Source organism: Drosophila persimilis, unplaced genomic scaffold, assembly GCF_003286085.1.
Source record: "Drosophila persimilis strain 14011-0111.01,24,50 unplaced genomic scaffold, DperRS2 tig00000520-arrow-pilon, whole genome shotgun sequence".
Classification (NCBI taxonomy): domain Eukaryota; kingdom Metazoa; phylum Arthropoda; class Insecta; order Diptera; family Drosophilidae; genus Drosophila; species Drosophila persimilis.
The window spans coordinates 4223477-4250489 of record NW_020825317.1 but is presented as its reverse complement, the minus strand read 5'-3'; the positions used below and the strand labels follow the sequence as shown (position 1 = coordinate 4250489).

The following is a 27013-nucleotide window of genomic DNA, read 5'->3' as shown; positions in this document are numbered from 1 at the left end:
CCGAGCAACATTTCAAACGAGCATCAACATTTGGCTTGAAAGAACGGCCTTGCCGCCCACAAATAGTTAGTACAAATGCTTAAATCGGTTGGGTCCACGCGCGTCGTTTGCCGCCTGCCGTTTGCCCGTTTTACGTATTTTTGATTTGTCGCGTCCCATCTTCCGCGCTTTTTCGGGCCCCGTGGTAAATACATGAATTGTTCAATTGTTTAAACATTTAAACAGAGCAGGACAGAGAGACCGGAGAGCAGGACCATCGTCGGCGTCAGCGTCCTATGTTTCCTTCTTTTTGGCGGCGTTCACGTGTTTTGTTTTTTCCTGCCGAGCCGCGTCTTTGCGTAGGTGTTTTTGCTTCTTTGCGTGTGTGTGTGTGTGCCGTGCCTGTGTGCGTCGGTGTGTGTTTTCTTTTTTTCTAAACAAATTCCAAGTGCATTTTTTTACTAGTTCAGTGTTTTTTTTCTCTTGAGGAGAAAAGGAAAAGGAGTTGTAGAGAAAGAAAAAAAAATAACAAGTGGAAAGAAATATCCGAAAACCGGATTCAATAACAGAAGCAGCATCCACGAGAGGAGAGCAGGGCAGAGGATCAGCAGCAACAGAAGAAGAAGCGAAAAGAAAAAAAAGCAAGCGCACGCATAAGGCAGCGACGCCGCAGCCAGCAGAGTGCCCTGATCCTCTCAGCGCCGGAGCTGGCAGCACACTCTCTCTCTCTCTCGCGCGTTTTGTTAGACGCAGAACAGCGGAGCAGAACAGCAGCATCAGCAGAAGGTGAGTGCGAAACGGAGCATCCTGTTGCTCTCTCTGTTGTGCGCAGGCGTAGCGGTATGGCCAAATGCTCCACTGATCCCGATCCCCTTTCCCCCCGTCACTGTGTTTTCTGCGAGAATCAAGAGAGTGCGACAGAAACGCAGTGCAACTAAAAACAGCGACGGCGGCAGAGGATCTCCATTCTTTATATTGTTTTCTCTCTCGCTGTCGCTGCGCTGCATTCCCCGCCGTTGCAGCGCTGCCTACCCTTTCGCTCTCGATGGGTATAAGGGCTGCTCTGCCGTTTACTGGAATTCTGCCCGTCCACCGCTCTCTGCCTGGCCCCGACGCTCTAATTTCTTGTAAAGCAGTTGGTGCGACAAAGAGGGGACGATGCTGTGGTTGGAAGGGGCTCCGGCGATAGACAGAGTCGCGCAATCGATAGACAGAGAGCGCATATCGATAATCCGCTAATTGAATTAGCACCTGCCTCTTGCACCCCCTCTGCTCAAACAGCGAAAACAAATTGGATTAATGAAAAAGAGAGACGGAAAGGCAGGGAGAGAGTGCGAGAGAGAGGGAGACAGGTAAAAACTAAATGGTAAAACGATGTATTTCTTATTAAAAAAAGAAAGGGCCAGCCAGAGAGGGAAGACATTGACTGGGAGAGGGTGAGGGAGAGGGAGAGGGAGGGAGATGCAGCTACAAAATGTTTATTTCATAATCGAAGAGTGTGAAGAGGAAGAAGTGCGAAGAGGGAGACGGAGTGGATGGGATGGCCACGACAAGACATGATAATAACGGTTTCACAAATTTGTTTTTTTCTGTCTGTGGATTTTGTCTTTTTTTGTGTTTTATTTTCCTTTCGTTTGGTTTTTAGTCTTTTTTTTTTACTGCGATGCATATTCCTTTCCTGTTCTACCGCCTGCTGTGACGAATCCTGCTTCAGGTTCCGTTACTCCTGTTTCTGATTAGAAACATCGACTGGAAGTCCGATTGCAGCCCTGATTTCAAAGAGAATCCGTCCATTCGAAAACCGATTCCCACCCAATGAAATCGATTATTCATCGCAAAGAGGCGCTGCAATTTCTTTTGTTTAATTAAACTTCTGTCTCGGCTAATTGCAAAATACGAGACCCGTCGACGGAGAGAAAGACCTATTAATATTACCTTTGTTTAATTTCGATTCTCCTTTCAATTTAAATTTCGATTTGCATTTGAATGAATGATTGAATGATATCTCAATTGTTTGCCGCAGAGTGCAGAAGAAGGAGGCGAAAGTGTGTGCAAATCGTGTGCGGCCCAGCCCTTGGGGGTATCTTCTGGGATCCCTCTCCCTCTTTCTCCCTCTCTCTCTCTCTCTTATAATATGATCCCATCCACTAATTAAAATAGCCCGCAGAAAAAAAACAAACAATTTGTGATGTATTTTTGATTTGATTCCCTCGTTCCTCCCTCCCGAAAGGGCTCAAATAATTGGATTATGATTATGATATTCGCATGATATTCGATATACATATGTATCGTACGGCAGCTGTCGTTAATGAGCTCCTCCCTCCCTCCCCCTCCCTCGCACTCTCTGTCTATCTTTTTCCGAATGGAGCCCCCTTCTCGCATTTCACTCGAAAAAAAGTTTTGGGTAAATGGATGAATGGATTCGTGTCATATCCGCAAAATGAATTGGCATTCGCCTGACGCGTCCGTCTGTTGCAGAGTCGCGTAATTGGAGGCAGATTGGAGAGGGGGAAGTGGCGGATAGGAATGGATAGGGCAAAACGGTTTCGGTTTCGGTTTCGGTCTGGTTGTATCCGCAAAATCAACACATTTTCAACCCGGGGAGGGGCGTTCGGTGTCTGTCAATGGGTCAATTGGGGTGCCACCTTTCCCAGCGATTAGCCGGGATTAGTCGATGAAAAGAAATGATTATTCGTGGAATAAAGTTTGTTTATTAACCAATAAAAAGATAAATTCAATCGGTCTTGTTCCGTGTTTCATTGTTACAATGCAGAATACAATTTTCGATCGATATAAAGATCTGTCTTTCCTTTGATCGGGACTTTAATAATGGAGGAATCAAATCGATTAATGATTAAACCATTTATATGGATAAAAAAATATACATATATTGATCAATTTCTTATATATAGTTGGTCGATTTATCGGCTATTGAGTGTTTTCCATGTATCAAATGTTAAATTAATATTAACGATAATTGTGGGGTTCCTTGGGATATGTGATCGATGCGAATGGCAATAATATGTCTATCAACAATATATCCCGGAATAATCAGTACAAGGATCAAAAACGTATCGATTATGCCATGTAATGATTTTAAAATTCGTTTGTAAAATATTAATCGATGGGATTCGATTATTAAGTGTTTTTTTTTCTTAATTCCATTAAATATCTTTAATAGATTCGATATATATTGATTATCGATTACATTTTAATCGAAAAGTAGATGAATAGTTTGGATATGCATCGATTTATTCGTGTTTTCTTTAGAATTTCTAGAAAATTCAGTGATATGTAATTTTTCGAAATTCTCCAAGACTTTTCCTTTCTTTTTGAAGATTCTTGGAAATCTTCTTCTCTTCGGCAGTTAGGCCTATCTAAAGAGTTCTAACTCTTGCACTTACATATGCAAGAAATCAATCAAAACCAGCAATCCGTTGACAAAAGCCTTATCAAATCCTTTAAAATTTATAAATAGAACCAGACCAAAAATGCCCATCCAGCAAAAATTGCAGAATAGAATTGAATAAAGACGGTTTCCCACATTAATTTTTTTTGATTTCAATATTTGGCATCCATACCTTCAAAAAACTTCCATCTATTTTATAAAAAACTAGCACGATACCTATGTATGTGTGTACATATTATTTTGACCAGTAGTGTATATCTATAATCGATAATGTAGATCGGATTATTGAGTTTTGTGTGAAATATTAAATCGCAGATTTGAATCGCTCTCTCTTGTGTGGGTTCTGTCTGAATGAGAGGAGAAACCCCTTATTGGATCCCCGATTAATCCTCATCCTGGTGGATCTTCTGGGATCAGCAGCCTCCAAGGCCCCGAACTGTGGATGGATGCCGGGTGCCACCTAATTTATCTGCACGCCATTGATCTTAGCCTTGCCCCCAACTGCTAAAAATTGTATCACTCCTCTGCAAAAAGCATAAGCATGCACTTCTGCCACGGACTACAGTAGCGTGGGGCACCGGCTATTGCTTCTGGGGCTTGCAGCATGAGGATTGGGAAGACTTGCATGCACCGGATGTGCAGCATGAAATTTGTTTACCTCGTTACCGAAGATGTGATACACTCTATGCTACCCCAGAAACGGGGGAAGGACCTCCAGAAAAGACCGGGAGAGTGTATTATTGAAGATTGTCTTTCCGTTCAATTTCTTTTACTCTGATTTCACTGCTGTTTGTCATACAGCCTTCTGTTTCACTTTCTGACTGGATTAATTAGTAATTTATCGACTTATCGATAGCATCGTTGATCGATAACAGTGCTGCGAATGCCACACAATACTCTGCAGTCGAAGAATTCTTCTGTAATCATCGATTTCAAGTGAGTTCCCATCGCTTAATGCCTGTCGATAGACCTTAGAAACTATCGCTATAGTATTTCGCATTTGTGGTGTGTCCTCCTCCAAAAGACAGAATTCCAAACTTCATTTTAACCAGTGTTCTGCAACGTGGCATGCAACACCGCAGTGGATGTTATTTTGATTGATTTATCGACTATGAATGTATCTATTTATCGATTAACGTTTTCTATCGCCTTTTTAATCATCGCTCAATTTAATGTTTTCGGAGAGCTGTTGCTGCTGCCTATGCGTGTGGCATGCCCCTTGGTATTGGCATTCGCATTCGCCGCAGAGCCCGTTTTCAGTTCTATATTTAAGTTGCATGCCCCAGACACCGCTTCGCTGAGGGGAAGGGTTGCGCGCTGTTGCTCTGCCACTTTTCACATCGTGCCACACGAAATGTCTGCTGAGGCAGCAGCAGCAGAAAAGAGGCTAAATATAAAATAATTTCCAAGCCAAAACGAGCGAAAACCCACTCGCGACAGAAGACAATCGAGAAGAATGTCGAGGCCCAAAGCGGCACAAGACGAAAAGATGCCAAAAAACAAAAGCAAAAAAAAAAAAAAAACAAAACGAAGAGGGACAAAAGAAACAGAGTGCGCAGGGCAGGGGGAGGAGCGAAAGAGGGAAAAGGGGAAAAGAGTTTCCATCTTCGAGTACTTCTTGGGACCTTCGAGTCATGTGGGAGACCCACAAGGCATCCGAAAAGGCTGTATATCCTCCACATCTCGAGATCGATGATTCATTCTGTCTTTTGAAGATTCCAGTCCTCAATCAATGATGAAACCGGCAGCCACAACAAGAGCATTTCTTCAGCAGGGTTCCACAGAGTATATCCTGGCTCGAACCCTCTTTTGGTTGGTCTCATGCCCCGTTCTGTGTGTGACGCTGCTCAACGATGGATCTGTGGATGGAGCAGCCACTCAGTCAGCGGATGGAGTTTTCTGTGGGAACTAGAACCGAAAACTGAAGCTGAAGCTCAGACATAAAAGACCTTGGGGCGCGGTGATCACACAGTGGCCCCACTGCCACCCACTGCTGCAATTTTGAGCCAACACGAAAGATCTTTGCAAAAACATGGGTTTATATTTTAAGGAATATTTAAAGAACAACTTATTGAGAAAAGATTAAAGGAAAACTAAATGATTAAAGAATCAAGAGGAAAACTCTGAAGGAATCCCAGAGAGCTTTTAAATATTCTAGATACCACATGCTCGTATGAATGCTTCCATCCAGGATCCTTACAGGATGCCTTTGAAGCACGTTGGGATGAGAGGCAGATTTTCGGGAGGCAGATCTTTGGGGCACACAAATCCTTAGGAGCAATCTTTTGGGCTCCATTTTCACGCGTCTCTTAGTGGGGGAAATCATGCAAATTGTGTTGTGCCACACATTGGTGCAACACGTGTGTCGTCTGCCACCCCGCAGCCCCGGACAAAAGTCCGCCGTTTCGAGTGCACTCCCGCCGCTTGCTTCGCATTTTGGAGACTCGCATTTGGCTTCCCAAGAAGTGCCCCACCCCCAGAGATACCCCACAAGTGGTTGCAAGCGGTATATTGGTGGCATGAACAAAGCAATTTCCATTGAAATACCCAATCAATGATCGACTATAGGGTATTCCCGTGGTCGACTCCACTCCAATCTGGTCCACCCTTGTGGCATGGCATGCCCCCTCCCCCCTCCCTCTAGAGGGGTTGTGTTTTTTTCATCGTGTAATTAAAATAATAATGCGGTGTTTCAGTGCGCGATTTCGGGCTTCGCCTTCGGAGTTTTGCGGCTGCAGCATTTCGAAGAGCGAAAAGCGGAGGCGGAGGCTGTGTGTGTGCGTCTCGAGTGGGCGTGGAGTGTGTGGTGTGGAGTGCACTGCACCACCGTGGGGCACGGCAGGTGGAAGGAGTGGAGGTGTGAATAATTTGGTGCCACAAAAATTGTGTGTGCGCTTCGCACTCCGCACTCCGCACCGCCCTTCAGATGCTTCGCTCGCCAATTGTTTGTTGGGTTTTTTCTTGTAATAGAAAACTGGCGAGGATGGGGGCGCAGGGCATGTGTTGCATAGTGACGGGAGGGGGCAGCAGAGGGGGTGTGCCACAGAGCGGGGTGGGCTGCACCGTGAGGCTTCGCCTTTGTTTATTCTGCTGCATTTGGAATTTGTTGACTTTTGTGGGTTTGCTTTTTGCTTGCATATTTTATTTCGATGGCATTTTTGTGGATTTTTAACAAGAAATAGAGGAAGAGAGAGACAGAGAGAGAGAGAACGAGATCGCGAGCAATGGGAGTGCAATATGGATCATGGATCATATCCGAAAGAATTCATCTTGATGGTCGAAAAGGTTCGATATATTATCGAACGATAACTAAATTAACTAAAATCGATGATGCATCGATTCCTTTTCGATACATTTATGAAAATGCAAACAAAACAACAAAAAACTCTGTTGATCAAATGCATTCCCATCGTTAAATCATTAAAACAAAACTACTATCAATAATTATCGATAAATGCGGGTGCTATTATAAAGAAAATCTTTGATTTCCGCATTGCGGCTTCTTCCTCCAGAAATACCCGGAAGGGAAGTGGGAGTACGGTAAAATGTTGTGGATTCCAAAAGGAGAGATGCATTCCTAGAGAGAGAGAGAGAGAGGGCGAGCGATCCCTGTGAAAGAGAGCGAGAGAACGAATGCCTATGCATCGGCAGAAGAAGCGTGATAGAAGTATAGAGGGAGAGAGAGAGAGGGAGATAGAAGGAAGCAGAAGGCGCACAAGGCAGAAAAAGCACCAACAACAAACAAGCAAAAGAAGAACCGGTTCCCTACGTCTTCTGCTGCTGCTGCTGCTGCGTCTGCTGGCGAGATATTGCTGTTATTTTTATGTGTTGTGAGTGTGTGCGTGTGTGTGTGTAGGTCTCGTATAGAAATTCCTGCTGCTGCTGTTTGTTCTTCGGCTGCGCTGCTGTTCCTCTGTAGCTGTTGCTGCCTGCAGAGCCGAGTGAAGACTCTGTCGACGGCAACAGCGACAGCGACAGCGACAGCGACGCATGTGTTGTTTTTCCCCTGATGATGATTAACTGCTGCGCAACGATCATTAACGCCCCCTTCGTCGTGTGTGTGAGTGTCCGTCTTATGCGTGCGTGTTCGGGATCGGGTGCGTGTTCGGTCAGCCAAAGCCGAAGTCAAATGTTTGAAGACGAAGCGCAATGTTAATGAATGGCATGGAGGGGGGGCGCACTAAGAGAGGCCTGCTTAAATCTACGCTCTCACTCCCTCTCTCGTCATTTATTGGCATCAGAAGAGGGGGGCGCAAAGACAGAGAAGGAAGAGAAAAGCCACGAGAAACGAATGCATTTTCAGGGTCACGCGACCAGTGGCCGCCAACGAAAAGAAACGAAAAGAAAAGAAAGCTTCTGGTAAGAAATGGAAGAGGAGGAACAGGCAGAGAGAGAGAGAGATGTTCCATGCAACATGTTGCAAAGGAATCGATCAGTATGAGATGCATTAACAGATTCTATGCCGTTTTAGATGTCTGTTGAAAGTCTTCCCAGAGGATCCGTTGGGGAGCCTGCCTCGACTTTTCCCTGGACTTTTCTGCCGTTCATCTGCCCCCGGGGAGCCTTCTTTGAGGCCGGTTTTAAGAACCGGTTCCCCCCCCCGCCCCCCGCCACCCAGCCGAAAGCCCGAAAGAAGATAAACGAGGCATGGCCCCGAAGAGAGGTTTCCTTTCCTCTCTTTCTCTCTCTCTTGTTTATTAACGTGAAAATTCTTTGCCCCTTGTGCTGTTGCCCCGTTGCGTGTCCTGTGGCGGTGGATCCTAGCCCAGCCTGTGGCGTTGGGGCCGTGGTTCTGCGGTGCCGCCACTTGGCGAAAAAAAGAAGCGATTTGAAGGCAAATTGCCAAAAAAGCTTTTTGCTTTTCCCCCATGGCCCCCGTTCGGTGCTGCTGCCACTCCCACTCCCACTCCCGAAGGCTTGTCAACGGCACTGTGCCACAAGCCCTATCCCGCCCCCCTCTCTCCCCCTCTCTCGCGTTTATGCAAATGCACGTGAAAATATTCAAAATATTCGCTGCATTTTTTTTGATGCCTGCAGCTTCTACGCTTGTGCCCCGTTTTTCTCCCACTTTTCTCCCGTTTTTGCATTCAATTTTCACCGTGCCACGCCCCCGTGCCCGCTCCCGCTCCCGCTGGCAACAGCTAAGCCTCCAATTCTCATCGACATATTTCGATTATTGGCGAATACTTTTGCATCCATCTCGTATCCCCCGATGACGGGGCTGCAGCGCTTGGAGCCGCTCCTATTTTGGGCTCCTAGAATTTGTCAACCCCTGCTGTCGCCCCCTCCGCCCCTTGGGCAGCACTGGGTGCCACGACTAGAGGGATACCCAGGATCTGCCACTGCTTGTATCCTAATGGATTGTGGGGCAGGGACTGGGAGATGGAGATGGAGGGGGAGGGGGAGGCGAAGACTGCCGCAAATATAGCGTGAATATTCCCTCGACAACACACAGCAGCGAATGGCAAGCTGCAGCTGGAGAGCTCATGCCTCATTTAGTTGCAGCAGCACAGAGGCATCGATAGAGATGGGGAAAGCGCACTCGAAGTGGAAGGAAGAGGCGGCAGAAGCAGTACACGGGGAGAAAAAAACCGCGGAGAAGCTAGGGACAGAGAGAGAGAGAGAGTGAGTGGGAGATGCCCCGCGAGAGGGGGTGGGGGTGGGGGTGCGGGAGGGGAACCGAGGCGCTTCAACCTTTTTTGTGCAATGAAGCAAAACCGTTTTGAAGAGCGCGACTATCCCTCCCCCTCTTCTTCGGCCTCTCCTTTTCCTTCTCCTTCTCCTTTTTCCCTTCATTTTCGTTTCGTTTTTTCTTTTTCTTTGGAACACAAAAATATGACCATCCCACACCTGACCCCCCCCTCTGCCGCACCCACTGCACCCACAATGTGGCTTCGACTCTCCCTCCCTCCCTCTCCCTCTCCCTGTCGTGTCTTTTTCGTCTCTCTTTCGTCTCTCGAGTTTCTCGAATGAAAATTGCATGAACCCATCGATTGGCGGTTATAAAATTTCATGATTTCCTTAGTATTTTCCCACCTTCCATCTCTCGCCTGCCGCTCCCCTTGCCACATTCCAGCGCTCGTTCCGTGGCGATCCCAGGGTCTGGCTTCCAGACAATCGATCGTCTCTCTTTCTTTCGATGAAAATTGTCATCGGCGAGGGGGAGGAGAAGTGGACGAGGGAGTGGAGGATGAGTGTGCGACGTTCGGGCTTATGCAATGAAGTGGAGACCCCCCCCCGCCACCACCCCAAGTGGAGAGGCAGAAAGTGGGGGGAATGGAGTATGGTGGGAGTATCCCAAAGATACTCTGGAGAGAGAAAGGGAATCGTGGCAGGATTCTCTGCAGAAAGATAGAAATGTAAATATGTATCTCGAAGATCGTTTCTCCTCATCGCTTGAGCGCATCTTCTGCCCGCAGAAGACCCAGCCCTGACCTGAGAGCCCAGCCAACCGATTGGCTGGGCCCGGTCCGCCGCATGCCTGCCACACACGTGCCCCACAACAGATGCGTTTGCCGCTTAATTACCAAGCCGAGAGCCACGAAAATGAGTGGTCTGGTCCGAAAGGCCAAATGGTCAGCGACCCATAAAACGAAATCTTTCGTTTGTTTTCGGACATAATTTATGCACTCGCGATACATTTGTGAATATGTTTATTCATATCTGTCTTCGCGCCGCACTCCCATTCGTATCTCTCGGATGTCGCAGTATCTCTGGGATGTGGCAATGTGCGAGTCTTGGGCCCCGCTTTGGCTCTAGTTTTTTGAAGGCACGAAATTTTCGTTTGGTCTTCGGTTCTCCGTTTTTATTGTCTTTTTGCGGGGGAGGTGCGGAATGGGTGGCTTTTCGCCACCCCATCGTTGCACAATGCACAACGATACCCTGTAACGATAACTGAACTATCGATGAGCAAAGAGGGAAGCATCGCGATAGCCTAAAGTGTTGCAAGTGACAAAATCTTTAGCTGAAAAGTGGAGATTGAAACACAAAACTGATCACCAATCGAATTTTCGATAGTTATCGATAACAAGTGAATAAGGCACTGCAAATAGTTTTGTGTGGGTGAATGTAGAGATTGCACAATTTACCGATTCTCCGACTTATCGATAACAAATGTAAAAGTTATCGATATCGATAACCAAAACGAATGGCCTTGTAGCTCTTATACAGAGACGGACAGACGGCTAGATCGAATCGTCTTTAGATGCTGGGCGTCTCTATGGGGTCGGAAATGCCTTGAATACAGGGTGTATTCAAATGGTATGCTGTAGGGTATCCAATGCTTCTTTCTTGTCCCTTTTTTGTGACATTCGCTCTGTCCATCCACTCTTCCCTCCGTGCCTCCGTGCCTCCGTGCCTCCGTCCATCCATCATCTTTTGCGCTCACTTTAACGTTTCAGCAGCAAACAAATTTGGCAGAAAACTTTTACTTTTCATTGCACATAATGCGGCACGAAGAGGAGTGGAGGGCAGCAAGGGGCACCTGGGGGGCGGGACTGTGGCACGAACGAGCTCCGAACGCAAAACGTTTAATTTGCAACCAACAATGGGTGCCCCTGCCCCCTGCCTCGTGCCTCTCGTTTGTCAGTTCGATTTTTGGCCAAATGCTAAATGTAAACAGAAAATCAAAACCGCAACAGGCGTCCCCTGCCCCTTGTCCTGCCGCTGCTGCCACAATCCTTTGCCTCCTGCCATACGGCCCAGAGTTTGTGGCAAGACGAAACAACAACAACAGCAACAACAACAACAACAACAACAACGGATTTATGGCCCAAACAAACAACTTTTGGCACTCCTTTGCCACAGAGTCGAATCCTCCTCCGACGCTGCCTCTGATCCTCCCCCCACAGCCCCCACAGCCACCCGCTGCACCTTAGAAAAATGTCAAAAGCGACAAGCGGCAGAGGAAGAAGAGCGTGGGGAGAGAGAGCGAGACGCGAGACGGGAGACGAGAGACGAGACGGAGGAGGTGGCATGTGGCAGCAGACAGAAGGCTCGCCACAAATGCAATCTGCTCCTTTGGTGGGGGGGTGGGACGTTTCTCCCAGGCGGTAATCGATCACATACTCAAACCGATAGACTTCGATTGGAATCGATAACCAACGAGAATGGAAATCGAAATTGATCTGTGACTGAAAAGTAGAGATTGAAGGGGAGTGGAAAATCCACCATAATCCTGAAAATGAGCGCTATCGATATTCGATTTTGCAATGGATAAATTATCGATATCGATATGCAAAATGGGAGGCAATCGAAATCGAATTGTGACTGAAAGAAGAGATCGAGCAATCGATAAAAGCTGAAACCAAATTATTTATCGATTATAAAAATAATCATTTGCATCTGCCGCCCCCCGTCTTATGGCATTCTAAGGAGCACCCTCTCTCCCCCTCCATCCCCACCGCTTCACCTCTTTTTCCTCTCGCTCTTTCTCATCTTCTCCCCCTCCTCTTTTCACCTCTTTTCCAACATATTTATGCTGCAACAAACATTTAAGCGGCTTATCAACGCAGAGGGGCAGGGGGGGGGCAGAGAGAGAGAGAGGGTCAATGGGGCATGGGCCAGGGGCCACAGACCGCAGGCGTCAGGCGTCAAATGGTGGAAGGATTTCGGATTTTGGATTCGAATGCGGATTGGGGCTCAGCTGGGGTCAGCTCCGGGGTCCCTCGTCCTCGCCCTCGCCCTCGCCCTCGGTCCCCTGCTGCCCCGCGGAAGGACAGACCCGACACACTTTCAACATTAATTTGTTGTGTGTGTGTTTTATGTTTGTTTTCTGCCTTTTCTGCCACAAAACATGTGTCCCCCCAGAGTCCTGCCTCCTGCCTCCTGCCTGCTGGCCCCTCCCTCTCCTTCTGTGCTCCTCCAGGAGGTATATTTTATGAATAATTTGCATTTGCTGGACACTGGGACACACTTCTGTCAGCCGACTGTTGTGTCCTTCCGCCCAGGAGTCGCCTGTGGGGTCCCCCGAGGGGGATTCCGATTGAGCGGGGAATTTGGCTTCGGCTTTCGAGATTTGTCGCCTTTTTTGATAAATCGCCAAGGAAGAAGAAATGCTGCTTTTTTCCTGTATTTTTTGTCATTTATTACATGCCACCCCACTGCCACGCCCCCCTCCATACACACACACACAGGCGACAGGCGACAGGCGACAGAGAGAACCGGTTTGTGCCTCCAAGAGGCGAGAGAGCTGTCTGCCCCAATCCATCCATCCATCAGTTGGGGGTTTGCGTTTCCGTTTTCTTGGTTTCTGGAACTGGTTTCGCGGGTTCTTTGGATTCTGGAAAAACCTGAAGCAAAAGCCTGCGCCCCATGCGCCATGCCCCATGCCCCATGCCACATAGATCTGTGCTCCACATTTGAGAGGCCGATAATTACAGAGAGGGCGAAATGCCCATAGATCCATAAATCGAATGATAATCCATAAGAATTGAGAATGGCACAAAGGCCTGCCTTCTGGCATCTACTCCACCCATCAAAGATACTCTTTCGGCAGATACAAGATGCACACAAGTATCTTTTTGGGTTGGAAACGAGGAATATCTGTGGAGAGCCAGTAGAGGGGTAGCCCCTCTTCTGGTGGCTCTGCAGGGAGACTGATGGAGAGATCTCTAAGGAGGGAGCGGGGGGAATGCCCCAAATCGAAGGATAGGGTATCCAAGGGTGTCGCTGGGCCAGCAAATATTTCGATTTCCTTTGTTTTCTGGACTCACGCACGCCTTTCCCCACTCCGATTGTGTCTATCTGGCACTGCCACTTGGGCCATGAATCTCCCATTGGAACCATTGAATAATTTCCATTCTTTTCGTTCTGTTTGTCCTTCTTTGCCCTCCTCCTTTTCTTTCCTGCGTCCTTAAACGATTACGAAGGGCCATAATAAATAAATGTTTTGGCAATGAGACCCGCTCTCTCACACCCTCCCCTCAGACCATCCCCTCAGACCCTTCACACACCCTCACACACACACACACACAATCGCCCCGTGGGGCCAAAGTCAAGGCCAAGGAAATATTATTGAAAATGTAAATGAAAAATTCTGCCACACACACATGTGTATGTGGGTCCTAGGGCAAGGCCACACGACCTTTTCTTCAACCACACCCCCTACCCCTTGGAGACCTCCCCGAAACGGAAGGCGGAACGGAAGGACTCAAAAGATAAACAGCCTCCGATTGCGATTCTCTCTTTTTTATAGAACGGGCGTGGAGATGTGTGTGGGGGTGGAGGGGGGCATTTGTGTGCGGGGGAGGGGGGATGTATGTGCCTGTAATTGCATAAGTAAAGAGTCGGCGGGGGACGCGGAGCGAAGGCAAGGAGGGAATCACATCAGGGAGTACATTTTTTTCATATTTTTCATATGAGTTTCAGGATTTTAGGGGATTCATGCACCGCCGAGGGGCGGGATAAAGAAGCCAACCAGGGGGGGGCATAGCGATAATGTTTTACAAGAAAAGCAGGGCGGAACGGGAGGACAAATGAGGGGCAAGGAATGCAGAATGCAGTACAAATCTGGGCCTTGGAGTCTTGAGAAGGGTTTACCAACTCGCATTTCGGTGGTCAAGGGTCTCTTAAATGATTAATAATTTAATATCTAATTAAGTAGCGAATTGTAAGAGAATTTTGAGAGATATTTAGCGAAAAGAATAACGAGACTTGCTACACCCAGAGAAAAAAGGCACGATTCAACCAGATTTAAAAATCTGAAAAATTTATTTGCGCCGAGTCTGAAGAAAGAAAGTGCTTTCCCTTACACTTGACCATTAACTTCGTATTTAAATAAAATATAACCCACAAATTGAGGTTATTTTATTTATTTTCTTTGTATGTGAAACCCGAATATTTACTCTATTTTATCCGATTGTTCGGATGGGCATCCCAGGAATGGCATCCCATGAATCAATGCATAAATAGTGGAATCGGAGGTTTCTTTTGCATTGAACACACGATAGATCGATGGATAATGGTCTCAGATGGGAGATTTTTGGTCTGGATGCTCCAGGAAATAGAAACAGAAGGGAAAGATATCTGTTGCGTGCGAATGTCCCATTTCTATGGGAAGAATTAAAGATGGAATCCTGGGGACTCTGCCACATTTGGAGATCACTTTTGTGTGGCTTTTGTGGCCAATGGGCAATGGCCAATGGCCAATGAACTCCCGTCTATTGATACCGTATGTATGTGTCTCTGGAAATTACCGACTCCCACTTCAATTAAGAGAATCCCCCATTTCCATTTCCATTTCCCCTTTCCCTCTGCCGTTCCATGGAAATTGCAGTTTCAATTGCAGTCCCCGCATATCGCTATCGCTTGTGCACCATTCTGCTGAACGTTGAACGTTGAATGTTGAATGTTGAATGTTGAATGCCTCATCATTAATTAAACACTTAATTAAAACTGCAGCAAATGTCGAACCCACACATGTGGTAGCACCAAAGTGAGACGCCAGCAGGCAGGAGGGGCAGCGGCAGCCATCACAGGGCATTGAAAATTAATTAGATGTCATCGCTTTCAACAGAGCTTCCCCCCTTCGCCGCCCCCCGCCGAAAAACAATCGACTGAATGAACACTGGAGGGAAATAGATTTTCCCCCAACCGAAAAATAAAAAAAAAACCCACAAAAACAGCAATCGACAAAACGAGAAACGAGAAACCCGAACGCCCCACCGCCCTACCAAACGCCCCCCCTCCCGAAGGCCCCACCGAAGGCCCCACCGAAGGCCCCGCCCGCCCGATGATAATCGTGTTAATAATCATTTGAAATTAACGCAAAAAACTTTCCATTTTTCAATGCGATTTTCCACGCAACAAGAAGAGAAAATGGCGCGCACGGAGGAGCAGGGAACGGGGTAGATGGTGGCATCATGATATAGGGATCATCATCATCATATACCGCGCTATATGTGTGTACATGAGGACGTATCGATATAACAATGGCTGGAGGGAGGGATAATGCTAATGAATGCAATTGAATGAAATCGTATGGAATGGAATGAACATGAAGTAGAACGTGGAATGTGTCTGAATCGGATGGGGAATGAGCGAACGATGATTGATACAAGGATCTAAGGGCAAAATGAACGGGATTGGAATGAAGTAGAACAATGGAATAAGCGGATACTGCTTCGGAACGCTGGAATTGCAATCGAACCAGCCTGGGGAATGGTGGAATGGAAAGCAATAAGGAATCGTGAGTGCAACGATGGATGATAGAATGACCCGAAAAGCGTATCCATATGGATTCGTGACACAGGATTTGATTTGACTGGAAATGCATATGAACGGAATGGATCGGTATTGAAATGGAACGAAATGAAAGCCTTTGCACGTGCCTCTGTGTCTGACCAAATGTGTAATGTTCCACTGAATAGCCAGATATCAACGTCCCCCCCTACCCCTTTTTGTTCCATTTCCAACGTTCTTCTGCTTATCTGTTTCCTTTCCATCGTTCGGTTGTTCAACGCGTCTGTTTCGTATCTTTCCTTGTCCAATTCCATCGTTCCCTCCGTACCGTTTCGCTATCAAAGGCCGACTGTGGTGTGAAATGAAAGCCTCTGCACGTGCCTCTGTGCCTGCTGTCCATTAAGGTGTTCCTCTGCGGAATGGGGCACCATTCAGGCGTTCCCCTGACCAAATGTGTAATGTGCCACTGAATAGCCAGATATCAACGTCCCCCCCTACCCCTTTTTGTTCCATTTCCAACGTTCTTCTGCTTATCTGTTTCCTTTCCATCGTTCGGTTGTTCAACGCGTCTGTTTCGTATCTTTCCTTGTCCAATTCCATCGTTCCCTCCGTACCGTTTCGCTATCAAAGGCCGACTGTGGTGTGAAATGAAAGCCTCTGCACGTGCCTCTGTGCCTGCTGTCCATTAAGGTGTTCCTCTGCGGAATGGGGCACCATTCAGGCGTTCCCCTGACCAAATGTGTAATGTGCCACTGAATAGCCATATATCAACGTTCCTCCCCCGGTTTTTGTTCCATTTCAAACGTTCTTCTGCTGATATATTTCTTTTCCATCGTTCGGTTGTTCAACGCGTCTGTTTCGTTTCATTCCTTGTTCGATTCCATCGTTCCCTCCGTACCGTTTCGCCATCAAAAGCCAATTAGGAGTGGGTGCTCCTGTGCTCTTGGAGTGCGAATTTTCGGAATTAATTTTCGCTGCTGCATTAGAAACACAACAAAAAACAAACAAACAAAAAATGAGAAAGGAAAACAGCGAAAAAATGAAAATGCAATTTTCACTTTTTCCAAAACACAATAAACAACCCACGAATGCGAAATGTGTGAAGTGGAGTGGAGTGGAGGCCCAGTGGCTCCGCTGACTGACTGCCAGACCATGTATCTAGACATATGTATGTGCAGATACATCTCTGTGTGTGTGTGTGTGTGTGTGTGTGTGTATGGGATGCACGCTCTGCTAACAAACATTGCGCACACATAGAAAAAACAAAAAATAAAAATGAAAAGTCTCTCCCACCGCCACCGCCACCGCCATCGCCATCGCCATCTCCATCTCTGTGTGAAAATTGTGAAAAGCGTATTTGGAGCAGAAAATCTAATGTCTGGGCCTCCACGCCTCCCGCCTACCGCCCCTTCTCTCTTTTTTTCCGACTAGGATTTTTTTCGGGGCCGCATTTCGTTGCGCCGAGATAAGATTTCCCCATTCGTAGAATGATAAGATTTCGTCTGGAAATAGGCCTCTCAGCTGTCGTAGAAGCCCAAGGCCACGGGTTACCAGATGCCAGCGGATTAACGTGTGGCAGTATTTCCTGCAATGGATCCATCTTTGCTGCGGAGAGATCGCTTCCATCGCATTTCGAACGGAAAAATCCGCAGACGATAAGCAAAAACACCCGTGATATCTCTTATCTTTTGGGCCATCCATCCATCCATCCAGCGCGTCGTCTGGCGATTAGGGAGCCCCTAACATAACGTTCTGCGACCATGTTCCGCGATAAGCCGCGGCCCCACCCGCCCAGGGAGTTCTTGTAGTTCTTTGATTTTTTAGGGGGGGTGTCGGATTGATTCGCATTCCCCTCCAGTGGGCGGGAGGTGGTCTATCTGTTCTTTTAATGGTATCGATAATAACTATTGTTGTTCTTGCAGATCGGTGGGAGAACGAGCGAATCGGGCCCATTATCGAGGAACAGCAACCGGAGTCGTGTTGTGCACAAACTAATTGCAAGTAAGCCATCAACCACTGTAATTTCTAAATCTATGTATACCCCAGACGACATCGTCTGCGGCCGAGAAGGGGCCAACACCCCACCCCCCAAGAAAAGAGGCAACAACGGGCGCACATTCGATTCGATGTAAATCAGAGAGAGAAAAACACACGACAGCCAAGGCGATGGGCGCAATGGGCGACAGCTACAAAGTCCAAGCGACTAGAAACCCCTGCAAAAAGTCGTCTAACTTGTCAGATCGCGTGCCAAGAAATAATAATGAAGGAAAATACGAGTATCGCGTGTGTGTGTGTGTGTGTGTGTCGTGCAAAAACAACTGCGCCACTGCCCCACGAGAGGCAAGCAGTCAACACTTTATGCCACTAATAATCGTGGTACTCGCCCTCCCACTCCAGGCCTCCTCCTTCGTCTGGCTCGCAGTCTTCTGTGTCATGCGCCTGCGTGCCGTCTAATTGGCACGGAATGAGACTCCAATCGGTGGCAAGGGTGTGCCACAGATGTACATTGCACTTTCCGTGGCCTTCTTAGGGTCCACAAGACACAGGGCCTCACCGGGCAGCAGCTAACAAACAGAGGGGCACTTCTGCAAGGTGCGTGGCACAGGGGAAGCAAATACAGAGGTATTTGGGAGCATCCTTTTGCGATTATTTCAAAGCTCCACACAGAACGATACATTTTCCTCCTAATTTTTTGTGGCATTTTGCAACTCTTTTCGCTCCTCAATCTTTCAGCCATTCAACCATTCAACCATTCAATCGCTAACGAAGCCAATCGCTTAAGCCCTGTTCTCAAAAGTTTGGAGCTCTGCTCCAAAGGGAGACTGTATCTGTGTATCCGTGTATCCGTGTATCCGTGCTGCTATGTATCTGTATCTCAGCCTATTTGCAGTCACTCTCGGGGGAGCCTCCCGGAGGGTGGGGGAGGGCCCTAAGCCACTTTAAGCCAGTTCTGACTGCCTGCCCTCCCCCCGGCCCATCTATTGAGAGCTAATCAGGGGGGAAACCCTCGAAACTATACGGGCGAGTGTGCGCTGCATGCCACCTGAGTGTTGCGGCAGCAGCAGTCAACCAAAAAGCCATTGAAAAACCCCCAAAAACATGGAGAAGATAAGCCTCCGACGGGAGCAGCAGTCGGGCAGTCGGGCAGAAGGAAGGTAATTGCGGCCGCAGACAACATGCTAATTAAAAGCTACTCCGGCAGCCGCATTAATAAACACACAAAACACCGCAAAATCATGCGTCCTCGATGTCGCAGCTGTACCCTGCAATCGCAGCCCGGACTTAGAGGGTATATCCGTTGGAGAGTACCCGCGGGCGGGCAAGTGTGAAGATATGAGCCTGATTTTGAATAGGATTATAGATGAAGAGATTCCGAATCATGGAAATCGGTTGAACATATTCCAAATCATGAGAGTTTATAGATTTAAACCATCTAAAACACGTGATATGTTCCATGTTGGATGGAACCGTCCTCAAAGCAATTCTTCGATTCCAAAGCGGCAAAGTTTAAACAGCTGTGGCGTCTACGATTGTGAAGATATGAGCCTGGTATCTGGCAAGCTGCAAGAGATGTTTGATCTATAGATATAGTGCCCATCTGTGATGGAACAACCAATCAAGCGATTCCGTTTAAGGGGTCCTAGTCCTGCCCGTATTTTATGGAGCTGCAGATAAAGAAAACGCCCCATCAATCGACGAAGAAGAGAAGCTGCAGGGTATCCCTCTAACCTATTGCCGGCTTATGGCTGCTGTCTCTGGGGCTGCTCCTGCTCTTCGTGCTGCCCGGATTAATGGCGGAGCACACTACAGGGGCTGACAGGGGATGGCAGGGGCCAGGGGGCAGGCCGTGTCTCTGGTGCGGCGACATCGTTGAATGACAACAATTTGCATTTGTTTCATTTTCAAAAATGTTTCCGAGGTACAAACTGGTATTCATTCGACGGGGGACGGGGGACGGGTGACGGGGGACGGGGAGTGCCCCCCTGCCCTTCAACGATGGAACCGCAGACAGGACGAGGATTGGGGATTTAGGGATTGAGGAACGACGCTTCGGAGGATGATGGCTCTCCGGGTTCCGCCTGTTCGTGGCGTCATTAAAAACTGTCTTGATGGGTTTTGTGGTTTTGATTTCAATGCGTTGACGAGCCCTCCCTCCGTCCGTCTTCCTGTCTGTCTGTGGTCCTTTTGGGCTGCTGTGTTATTGTGTGTCCTGAGAGGAATCGACAGCTGTTGTTGCCTGCTCCCCGTTTCCCCCGTTCCGCCCGCCGACTGGGGAGGTCTCGAGTTAATTGATGGATCCAGCATCGAGTTAGCTAAAGCGGCTTTTCGCACACGGAAGCTCGGGAGTCCTGATGAGGAGCTCCTGTTCCTGGATTAAAGTACTCAATGGGTTCCTGGTTTTCCTGGCTCGGAAACCAGCGAATGGATCGGCACTGCACTGCGAACGGTGGAGCGGCACTCCCAAGAATCAAGATGTCCTTCCAGTAAGCCTTTAGGCATCCTTTGGCGTCCCCACTACCCTCCGCCCTTATTAGAAGTCCCCCCCCCTGTTCTGTTCTGTTCTGTTCTTTTGAGATTGTTGTGGGGGGGTAGGGGGGTGGCTGTCCATAAATTATGCAACATTTTTTGTGTGGCAGCTTCTTCTGCTTCGCGGGCTGGCAGGAGGTGGCAGGGGGGGGGGGGGCGGAGAAGTGTCAAAGCTTAAAATTTCTGTTTTTGGAAAAGGCAAAAACAGTGGGAAACCCGATACAGAACGCTGCAGCCGTGGACTCTGGGACTCTTAACACTTTTTTCAGAGTTCAAGTTTTCCCGCGCCCCACGTGCCCCACGTGCCCCACGCAGGGGTTTTTTTGACAGTCATAAATTTGCGTCCAGCTACGGATTCGACAGGAGGGAATGCAGCCACAACGGAAAAGGACCAAAAGGCGGACGGAACTGGAGGGAAGTGGAGGGGCATCTAAACTTTTGCCAAAGAAAAAGGCATGTCTGTGGCTGTGGCTGTAATGCTGGCCGAAATCTGTTCAGCGGAATGAAAACTTGCTCCCGTGTTGCATTTCGCCACAAAAGGAAGGACTTTCCTGGCGGGGGGGTGGGGGAAGAGATGTCCAGGGGCCGATCTTTCTCCCGACTTTCGAGGGTCCGTGAGCTCCCTGGTGGAACTCCTCCTTCCCCCTTCTCTGTGTAGTAATAATCGGTCGATCGGAGCCCGCCAATTACGAACGAAACGGATACCGATATCTATCGATACATTATCAATGTATATAGACATGTTATCGGTGTGCATGGATTTGTTATACGACAGGCAAGCGCCGATCCGTTAAGATCCATGCAGTCGTCCGTGGTCAGTGGCAGGGCGGCACTAGACACCCAAAGCATGACAAAATCAGTGCGGATTCATTGGGTTCCCAGCCACCGAGGCACCGAACGAAACGAGGCAGTGAACAGAAGAACTGAGAACGTGCCTGTCGCTATTAGAACACTGCTAAGCGATGGAAAGCAAAGACTGCCGTCCAGACTGTTGGCATCACCAATCGGGACAGCTGTAGGAAATTTGATGAGCCCTGGGGTCATCGAAACCCTGGAGGTGAGATGACCTGCAACCGGCCGGCCCTCTCACAGGGGGCCACCGGTCCTGGCCTCCAATCCGGATAACTAAGGGCCATATGGGCCTATGTATGGCCCCGCTATTTATCGATATGCAATGGCGATATTTTAGGAATGTATGGCGTTTTTTTTATCGAATGATTGCGGTCCGCGGACTATCGATAGTCTTTTCTTTCGTGGGAAATCACGCCCTCCCTTTAAGTCTTAAAGTGAGATATTTGCTTCTGATTTTGTTGGTCTAAATAATTACAAAATAAAATGCGTCGGATAATAAATCATTCGTTCATTTACATCGACCGGCTTATGTTTATTTACCATCGGTGTCCATTGATATGCTATCGGTATAAACTTATTTAGCGGCGATATACTATCGGCTTGTCGCGGGAATGCATAAGTAAACGGATTTTCCTCTGTCAATCCCTTCCGCCAATCCCCTGCGTCGTGATGCATTAAAGCCATGTGGCATGCGAGAGACGGATATGGCAACTCAATGTCGATATCATTTGCGTCTCCTCTCCATCCTTTGCGCGTTGCACGTGCATCATTTATTCAACGGCCCCAGACGGGACAGAGGAGAGGGGAGGAAACTCCTTGTCGTCTCCTTAGTGCCGTCGCTTCCTTAATACGTTTAAAAATAAGTACACAAGGCTCTCTCGCTCTCTGTCGACTCTGCCACTCCAGCGTTCAATGTTCCTGCCTCCTGCCGCCTGCCTCTTGCCTCTTGCCTCTTGCCTCTTCATTTCCTTTTGTGTGGCAAGTTGCTGTAACAGCAGCAACAGAGCTTGTTCTGTGTGTGGCATTGACTGCTTGAGTAATTGAAGCGCATCACAGTTCTGGCTAAAGGAGCTGTGGGGGGAGGGGGGAGGGGGGCTTGGATTGCCTGCTGCACTGACAGAAACTCCATGTATTTTAAGCGATGAAAATAATGAGCCGAGGAGTGGCTACTCTTTGGAACAGAATCTGTTTCCTCTATTAAGTTCTGGAGGACACCGACCCTCGAGTCCATGGATCATGGATGGATCATGGATTTATCGCAAGACGGATAATTTCCCTAAAAAATGATTTGCTTTTCATTTAATATTGCTTTAAAGCTGTTTTCTTGGTTTATTTATACAGCAATGTGTCAGAAATTCTCCAATATTCGATGGAATCACAAATAATTATTTTTTATTTTTAAATATTTTTTATTAATTTTTATTTATTATTTTATTTTATTTAGTTATTTTATTATTCTTATTTATTATAATTATTATATTTATTATAATTATTATATTTATTATTTTATTTAATTAAAAAAGAAAACACTTTATTTTATTATTATTTATTATTATATTACATTATTCATTATTATTTTTTATTATTAGTATTTATTTTTATTTTTACTATTACTATTATTATTATTTGATTTATTATTTTATTATTATTTTATTTTTAATTAAGAAAAATAATTTGGTGGTTGATTATTTTAAATTAACTAATAATAATTAATAATTAAGGTGATTTAATACACATACTTTTAAGGAATCATCGATAGAAGGAGGCTCTTTTGTAAGGCTCTTCGGAGCCTTTCGCTTATTGTATTTCTATAAAATGTGGCTCTTGAGCCCCCAAAATCTCTCAATTAAATATTCCCCTACCCCCTCGTTGCCTTTAAAGACGGCCACAAAATGTTGAATTATAAATGAAATTGTGTTGCTGATGGGTTGGACGGTTGAGTGGTTGAGTGGTTGGGTGGTCGGGTGGTGGCGTGGGTGGGTCAAATCACTCTGTGAATATTTCATTTTTCAGGTATTAAATATTTACCAGAACTAAACACACTAAAAACGCCCCAAAATAAATGTGTACAATATATGTATCCCCTACGCTTCAATGAGTCCTAAATGGGAAAAAGGATTTGGCATCACAATCGGAATCGGAATCGGAGTCGGAATCGGGATTGGAAATGGAATTGGAATTGGAGGCGCCTGTGCCCCGCCCTGCTGCGTTCCCGTGGAGCCTTTCAGCATCTGCTAGAGAGATTTTTTGTTGGAGAGTAAAGTATCCCCCACTCGGCACTCTCTGAATAGAGAACGTGCTTCTCTTTGCGTGGCCCCACTTGGTTTTTTATTGTTAACACTCTTTTCTGCCACATGGGGGCGGCCATAGGGTGTGGCATGCAACTCACAGTTGCAAATATGCAACAGAATCGGCAACGAAATGCGCTCAAGTCACATTGTTGCTGGCATTCAGAAATTGATTGGCCAACGGGAGGTGCGGGAGCCACAATGAATTCCGTGGGGGGGGGGAAAATCAGGCATAAACACACACAAAATTCCACTCGAGAGAAAAGGCCCGTCGATAAAGATGGAAATAGTTTTGAAGTCAAGCTAAATTATCCACCAAAAAGGATCCCAAAGTCGGATTTTAGTGGAACAAAGGAGAGATGGAGGGGCCATCCCGTTCCCAACGACAGCTCGAAAATATTATTATTTGTATATATATTTCAAGAATGTTCATGTCTCACTGTTATATCTTCACAGATACAAATGTATCTCGTTAGTTCTTGAAAAATCGCGGCCCATCGCGGGTTTGTGGCTTGAGCACGAGAAAGGAGCAAAGCGGGGCTCGGCTTGCCCCCCAGTGTAGGGGTGTACTGGACTTGTGGCGACAGTTTTCCGACCCCAAAAGGTATAAATACATATTCTTGTCTATATTTGTCTCTTTTACCCGCACTCGCCGTCGCAGAGAAACACGCTCGACGTGTGTCTCTCTCTCTCTCGCTCTCGTCGCTTTGGATCCACTCTGAGCGAGTCTCTCGCTCTCCCGCAAACGAGTGCAGCAGTTGGCTAGAGGAGATGCGATCAGTTCCTACTGATCACTGTACTCGACCGTGGGCCTTGCGGAGGTGCACACCCTTTTGGACCTCTTCTTACAGGAGGAAGGATTTCCAACCAAATGGATGTTTAGCCCTGGAGTTTTCGGTGTTTATTTGGGTCTACAGATATCAGGGCTTTTACTCCTGTCATCCATTCATGGATGCATCCTACTGCCTGTTGCATAGAGATGGCTATGGTAGCAGTGCAGTTTTCATGTTCATGTGTGAAGAAGACACAACAGAGGCAATACACTGAGCACAAATCGTATGAGCCTTTCCTCGCTTTCCTCTGCGGGAGTCCTTCGGAGTCCTTCGCTAAATATGAATATGAATCGAAATGTCTTTTATCTTTATTTTTATTTTATTAATTTTTTTGTATTTTTCTTTTATTCTTTGTTTTTTGGTTTTTTCTTTGCTTTAAAAAATATATAACTTCTGAACAGGAAAATTAACAATTAATATATTGAAAATCAACGAAATGGGGACCCGAAGCTGCTAATTCTCGCAGTCGGCGCGGGAGTCGTCGGCGCAACCGGCAGCACTGAGAAGGGTGTTCAGTGGGGCGATCCCCGACTCCTCCTCAGCCGCCGCCGCCACCGTCTCCTGTTGCAGGCAAGCCAGAGGCACCAGAAGCAGCAGCTGGTCAACGTCGGACTTCGGAATCGGTATCGAAAAGGTCGCCCAGCGAGCGATCTGTATCATCGCCTCTGGCAACAGCTGATTTCCAGATCTTTCCACTTCGATCTCCTTCTCTTCCTTCTTCTCGCAGCCTTGAGGCACCAAGGACTGCGTGCTCTCGAATATCGATTGTGGAGTGCCATCCCCTGGAGGGAGCACTATCGGGACCTGGGGCGTCATGGTCTTGACCTCCGTCTGTTCGGGGATATCCTGGTCTTCCTCATGGCCGCATTCTGGCGTCATAGGTTACAGCGTTAGACTTTGGATCAAGGGGAGCCCAAGGGGATGAAAGGCTTACCTGGCATCATCTCTGGCGGTGCCTCCTTCTCGACGGCTTTCTCCAGGAGGTCGGGCGACAATGAGGCAACCCGAGGGGAGTGGCAGACTGGAAAAAAGTGCTGCCTTGTCTCCTGTGGAGGCTGTGGAGGCTGCATCTGCGGTGCCTTCTGCACCTCCTTTTGACGGGGACAGTCCTGTTCTTCTGCTGGTGCACAGGTCTGTGCAGGCATGGTCTCGGGCTGTGGCTGGGAGATCGCCTGCTCCGCGTGCTCGATCTCGGAGCTCTCTGCTGGCATGATCTTTGCTTCGGCTTCGTCAGGATCCGGGATGTGGCTCTCTGGGAGAGGCTCCGTCAGGCAAACGCTATTGCCGGGAGGAGCCTCCAGTGCCGGCCAATCCTGAGAAGAGGTTTCCTGCCCCTTCTTTGGGCCAGTAGCCCCAAACGGGAAGAAAAACCTCTGGCCTCCGCGATGACCCGGAAGATCCATTGCAGGCTCAGCGGATCCCCGGCGGGGACTACGGCAGTATGGAAGGAACCTTATCCTTGTCTCCACTGGAGGCTTCTTCTTGCACCACTTCCGAGCCGCCTGGGTGGTGTTTGAACGAAGGACTCGGGGCACGACGCTGCAGGCAGAAACGTTCTCCGTCGGATTCTGCAGGGACTGCCCTTTGCCCGGCTTGGGTAGATGCTCCATGCTCGTCCCCTTCACCAGGGTCTGCGATTCCCGGCTCCTGAACCGCAGATAGCGGTTCAGCGGCAGGTCCTCGACCGCTATCACCTTCGGGACGGTCGCGGTGTCCGCGGTGACATGATAGATGTCCGCAAACTCTTGGAATGCCTTAAGAAACGCGCGCTTCAATTCCATAACTGATGTGCTGCCGCCATCGGGAGAATGGCTCTGGACTTGAACCCGCAGCCTGCGAAGATCGTCCAGGACTTCGAGGAGGACATCCGCTTCGGTGCGGGCTCCGCCGCTGGCCTCAATCTCCGCCTCCATTAGGTGCTCAAAGCACCAGAGGACGTCGAAGAAGCCCTGCTTCCGACGCTTGCGGCGTGCGTTGACCACTTCCACTTCGTCCTCGTGCGAGCTGGTCTCATCCAGGGCCTTCAGGTGGCTGCCAAGGACCTTCCGGAAGTCCTGTCGATTGAAGAGCTTCTGTAGCATGGACTCGGAGGCTTTCGGGCACAAATCCTCGCGTTGCAGCAGTGCCTCTTCAGCATTTGTGGCTGCCCCCAAGGGCTCTTCCTTCTCGGAGACGTCTTCAAACGGCTCAGGCTCGACCTCGTCCAGTTTTTCCATAGGGTGGTTGGGATCTTCCTTTGATAGCAGCTGCCGGAACTTTTCATCCAGCGCACGCAGTGCCTCTTCAGCAATTGTGGTTGGCGAAGGCTCTCCCAAGGACTCTTCGTTCTCGGAGACGTCGTCAAAAAACTCTGGCTCGACCTGGTCGTCCAGCTTTTCCATGGGGTGGTTGGGATCTTCCTTTGATAGCAGCTGCCACACCTTTTCATCCCACGAACGCGTATCCATCGTATCACAGGTTCCAATGCTGTCCGCGGTATCACAGTATCACAGAGTAACAGTCTCCCGTCTCCCGTCTCTGTTTCGGTTTCGGTTTCGGTTGCGGTTCCTGTTGCTTTTCCTTTTTTCGATCTCTGTCTCTGTTTGAGGAGCCTCTTTTTAGTTTTGTTGTAAACTGAAAAATGGGTCTGAACATGCCAAAAAGCAGACACAAAATGATACAGATACTATGCGGGGTTTTACTTTACAAATTTTCCCACAAGGGAATCGATTTTTTTGATGCGAACGAATGTCACAAAATATTACCCAAAGGAAGCGTTTCCGACCCCGAAAACTATATATGTTCCAGATCATTTGAAGCCATAAATGTCCCATTGGATCTTCTGGACCTGTTCTACAGAACGACGGGCGTCTAGTGTACTCTCTGGGGCAATCAGCAGCGGAAAAGAGCAAAGGACAAGCCAAAGGACAAGAGGTTGGGGCTCTTGAGGGGTCTCAGGTCTCAGG

General features: G+C 47.9%; 2 protein-coding genes across 2 annotated transcripts in view; one reads left to right on the top strand and one right to left on the bottom strand.

Moving 5' to 3' along the window:
- Nucleotides 1–470: 470 nt before the first annotated feature.
- LOC6596653 overlaps nucleotides 471–27013 on the top strand; it is an 84195-nt gene continuing 57652 nt past the window's right edge. The window contains exons 1-2 of the mRNA XM_002021955.2: nucleotides 471–765; nucleotides 17491–17569. The gene's annotated coding sequence lies outside the window, so the exon portion shown is untranslated. The remainder of the gene's footprint in view (nucleotides 766–17490; nucleotides 17570–27013) is intronic.
- LOC6596686 lies at nucleotides 24436–26651 on the bottom strand. The gene is made up of 2 exons (XM_002021953.2): nucleotides 25003–26651; nucleotides 24436–24937 (listed from the first exon to the last, which is right to left on the bottom strand). Exons 1-2 carry the CDS (start codon nucleotides 26513–26515, stop codon nucleotides 24522–24524), a joined length of 1929 nt encoding a protein of 642 aa, XP_002021989.1. The 5' UTR covers nucleotides 26516–26651; the 3' UTR covers nucleotides 24436–24521.

Coding starts and splice junctions, on each gene's coding strand:
- LOC6596686 (XM_002021953.2), bottom strand. CDS start 26,515: ATGGATACGCGTTCGTGGGATGAAAAGGTGTGGCAGCTGCTATCAAAG. Junction 24,938..25,002: donor ACCGCCAGAGATGATGCCAG/GTAAGCCTTTCA, acceptor CTATGACGCCAG/AATGCGGCCATGAGGAAGAC.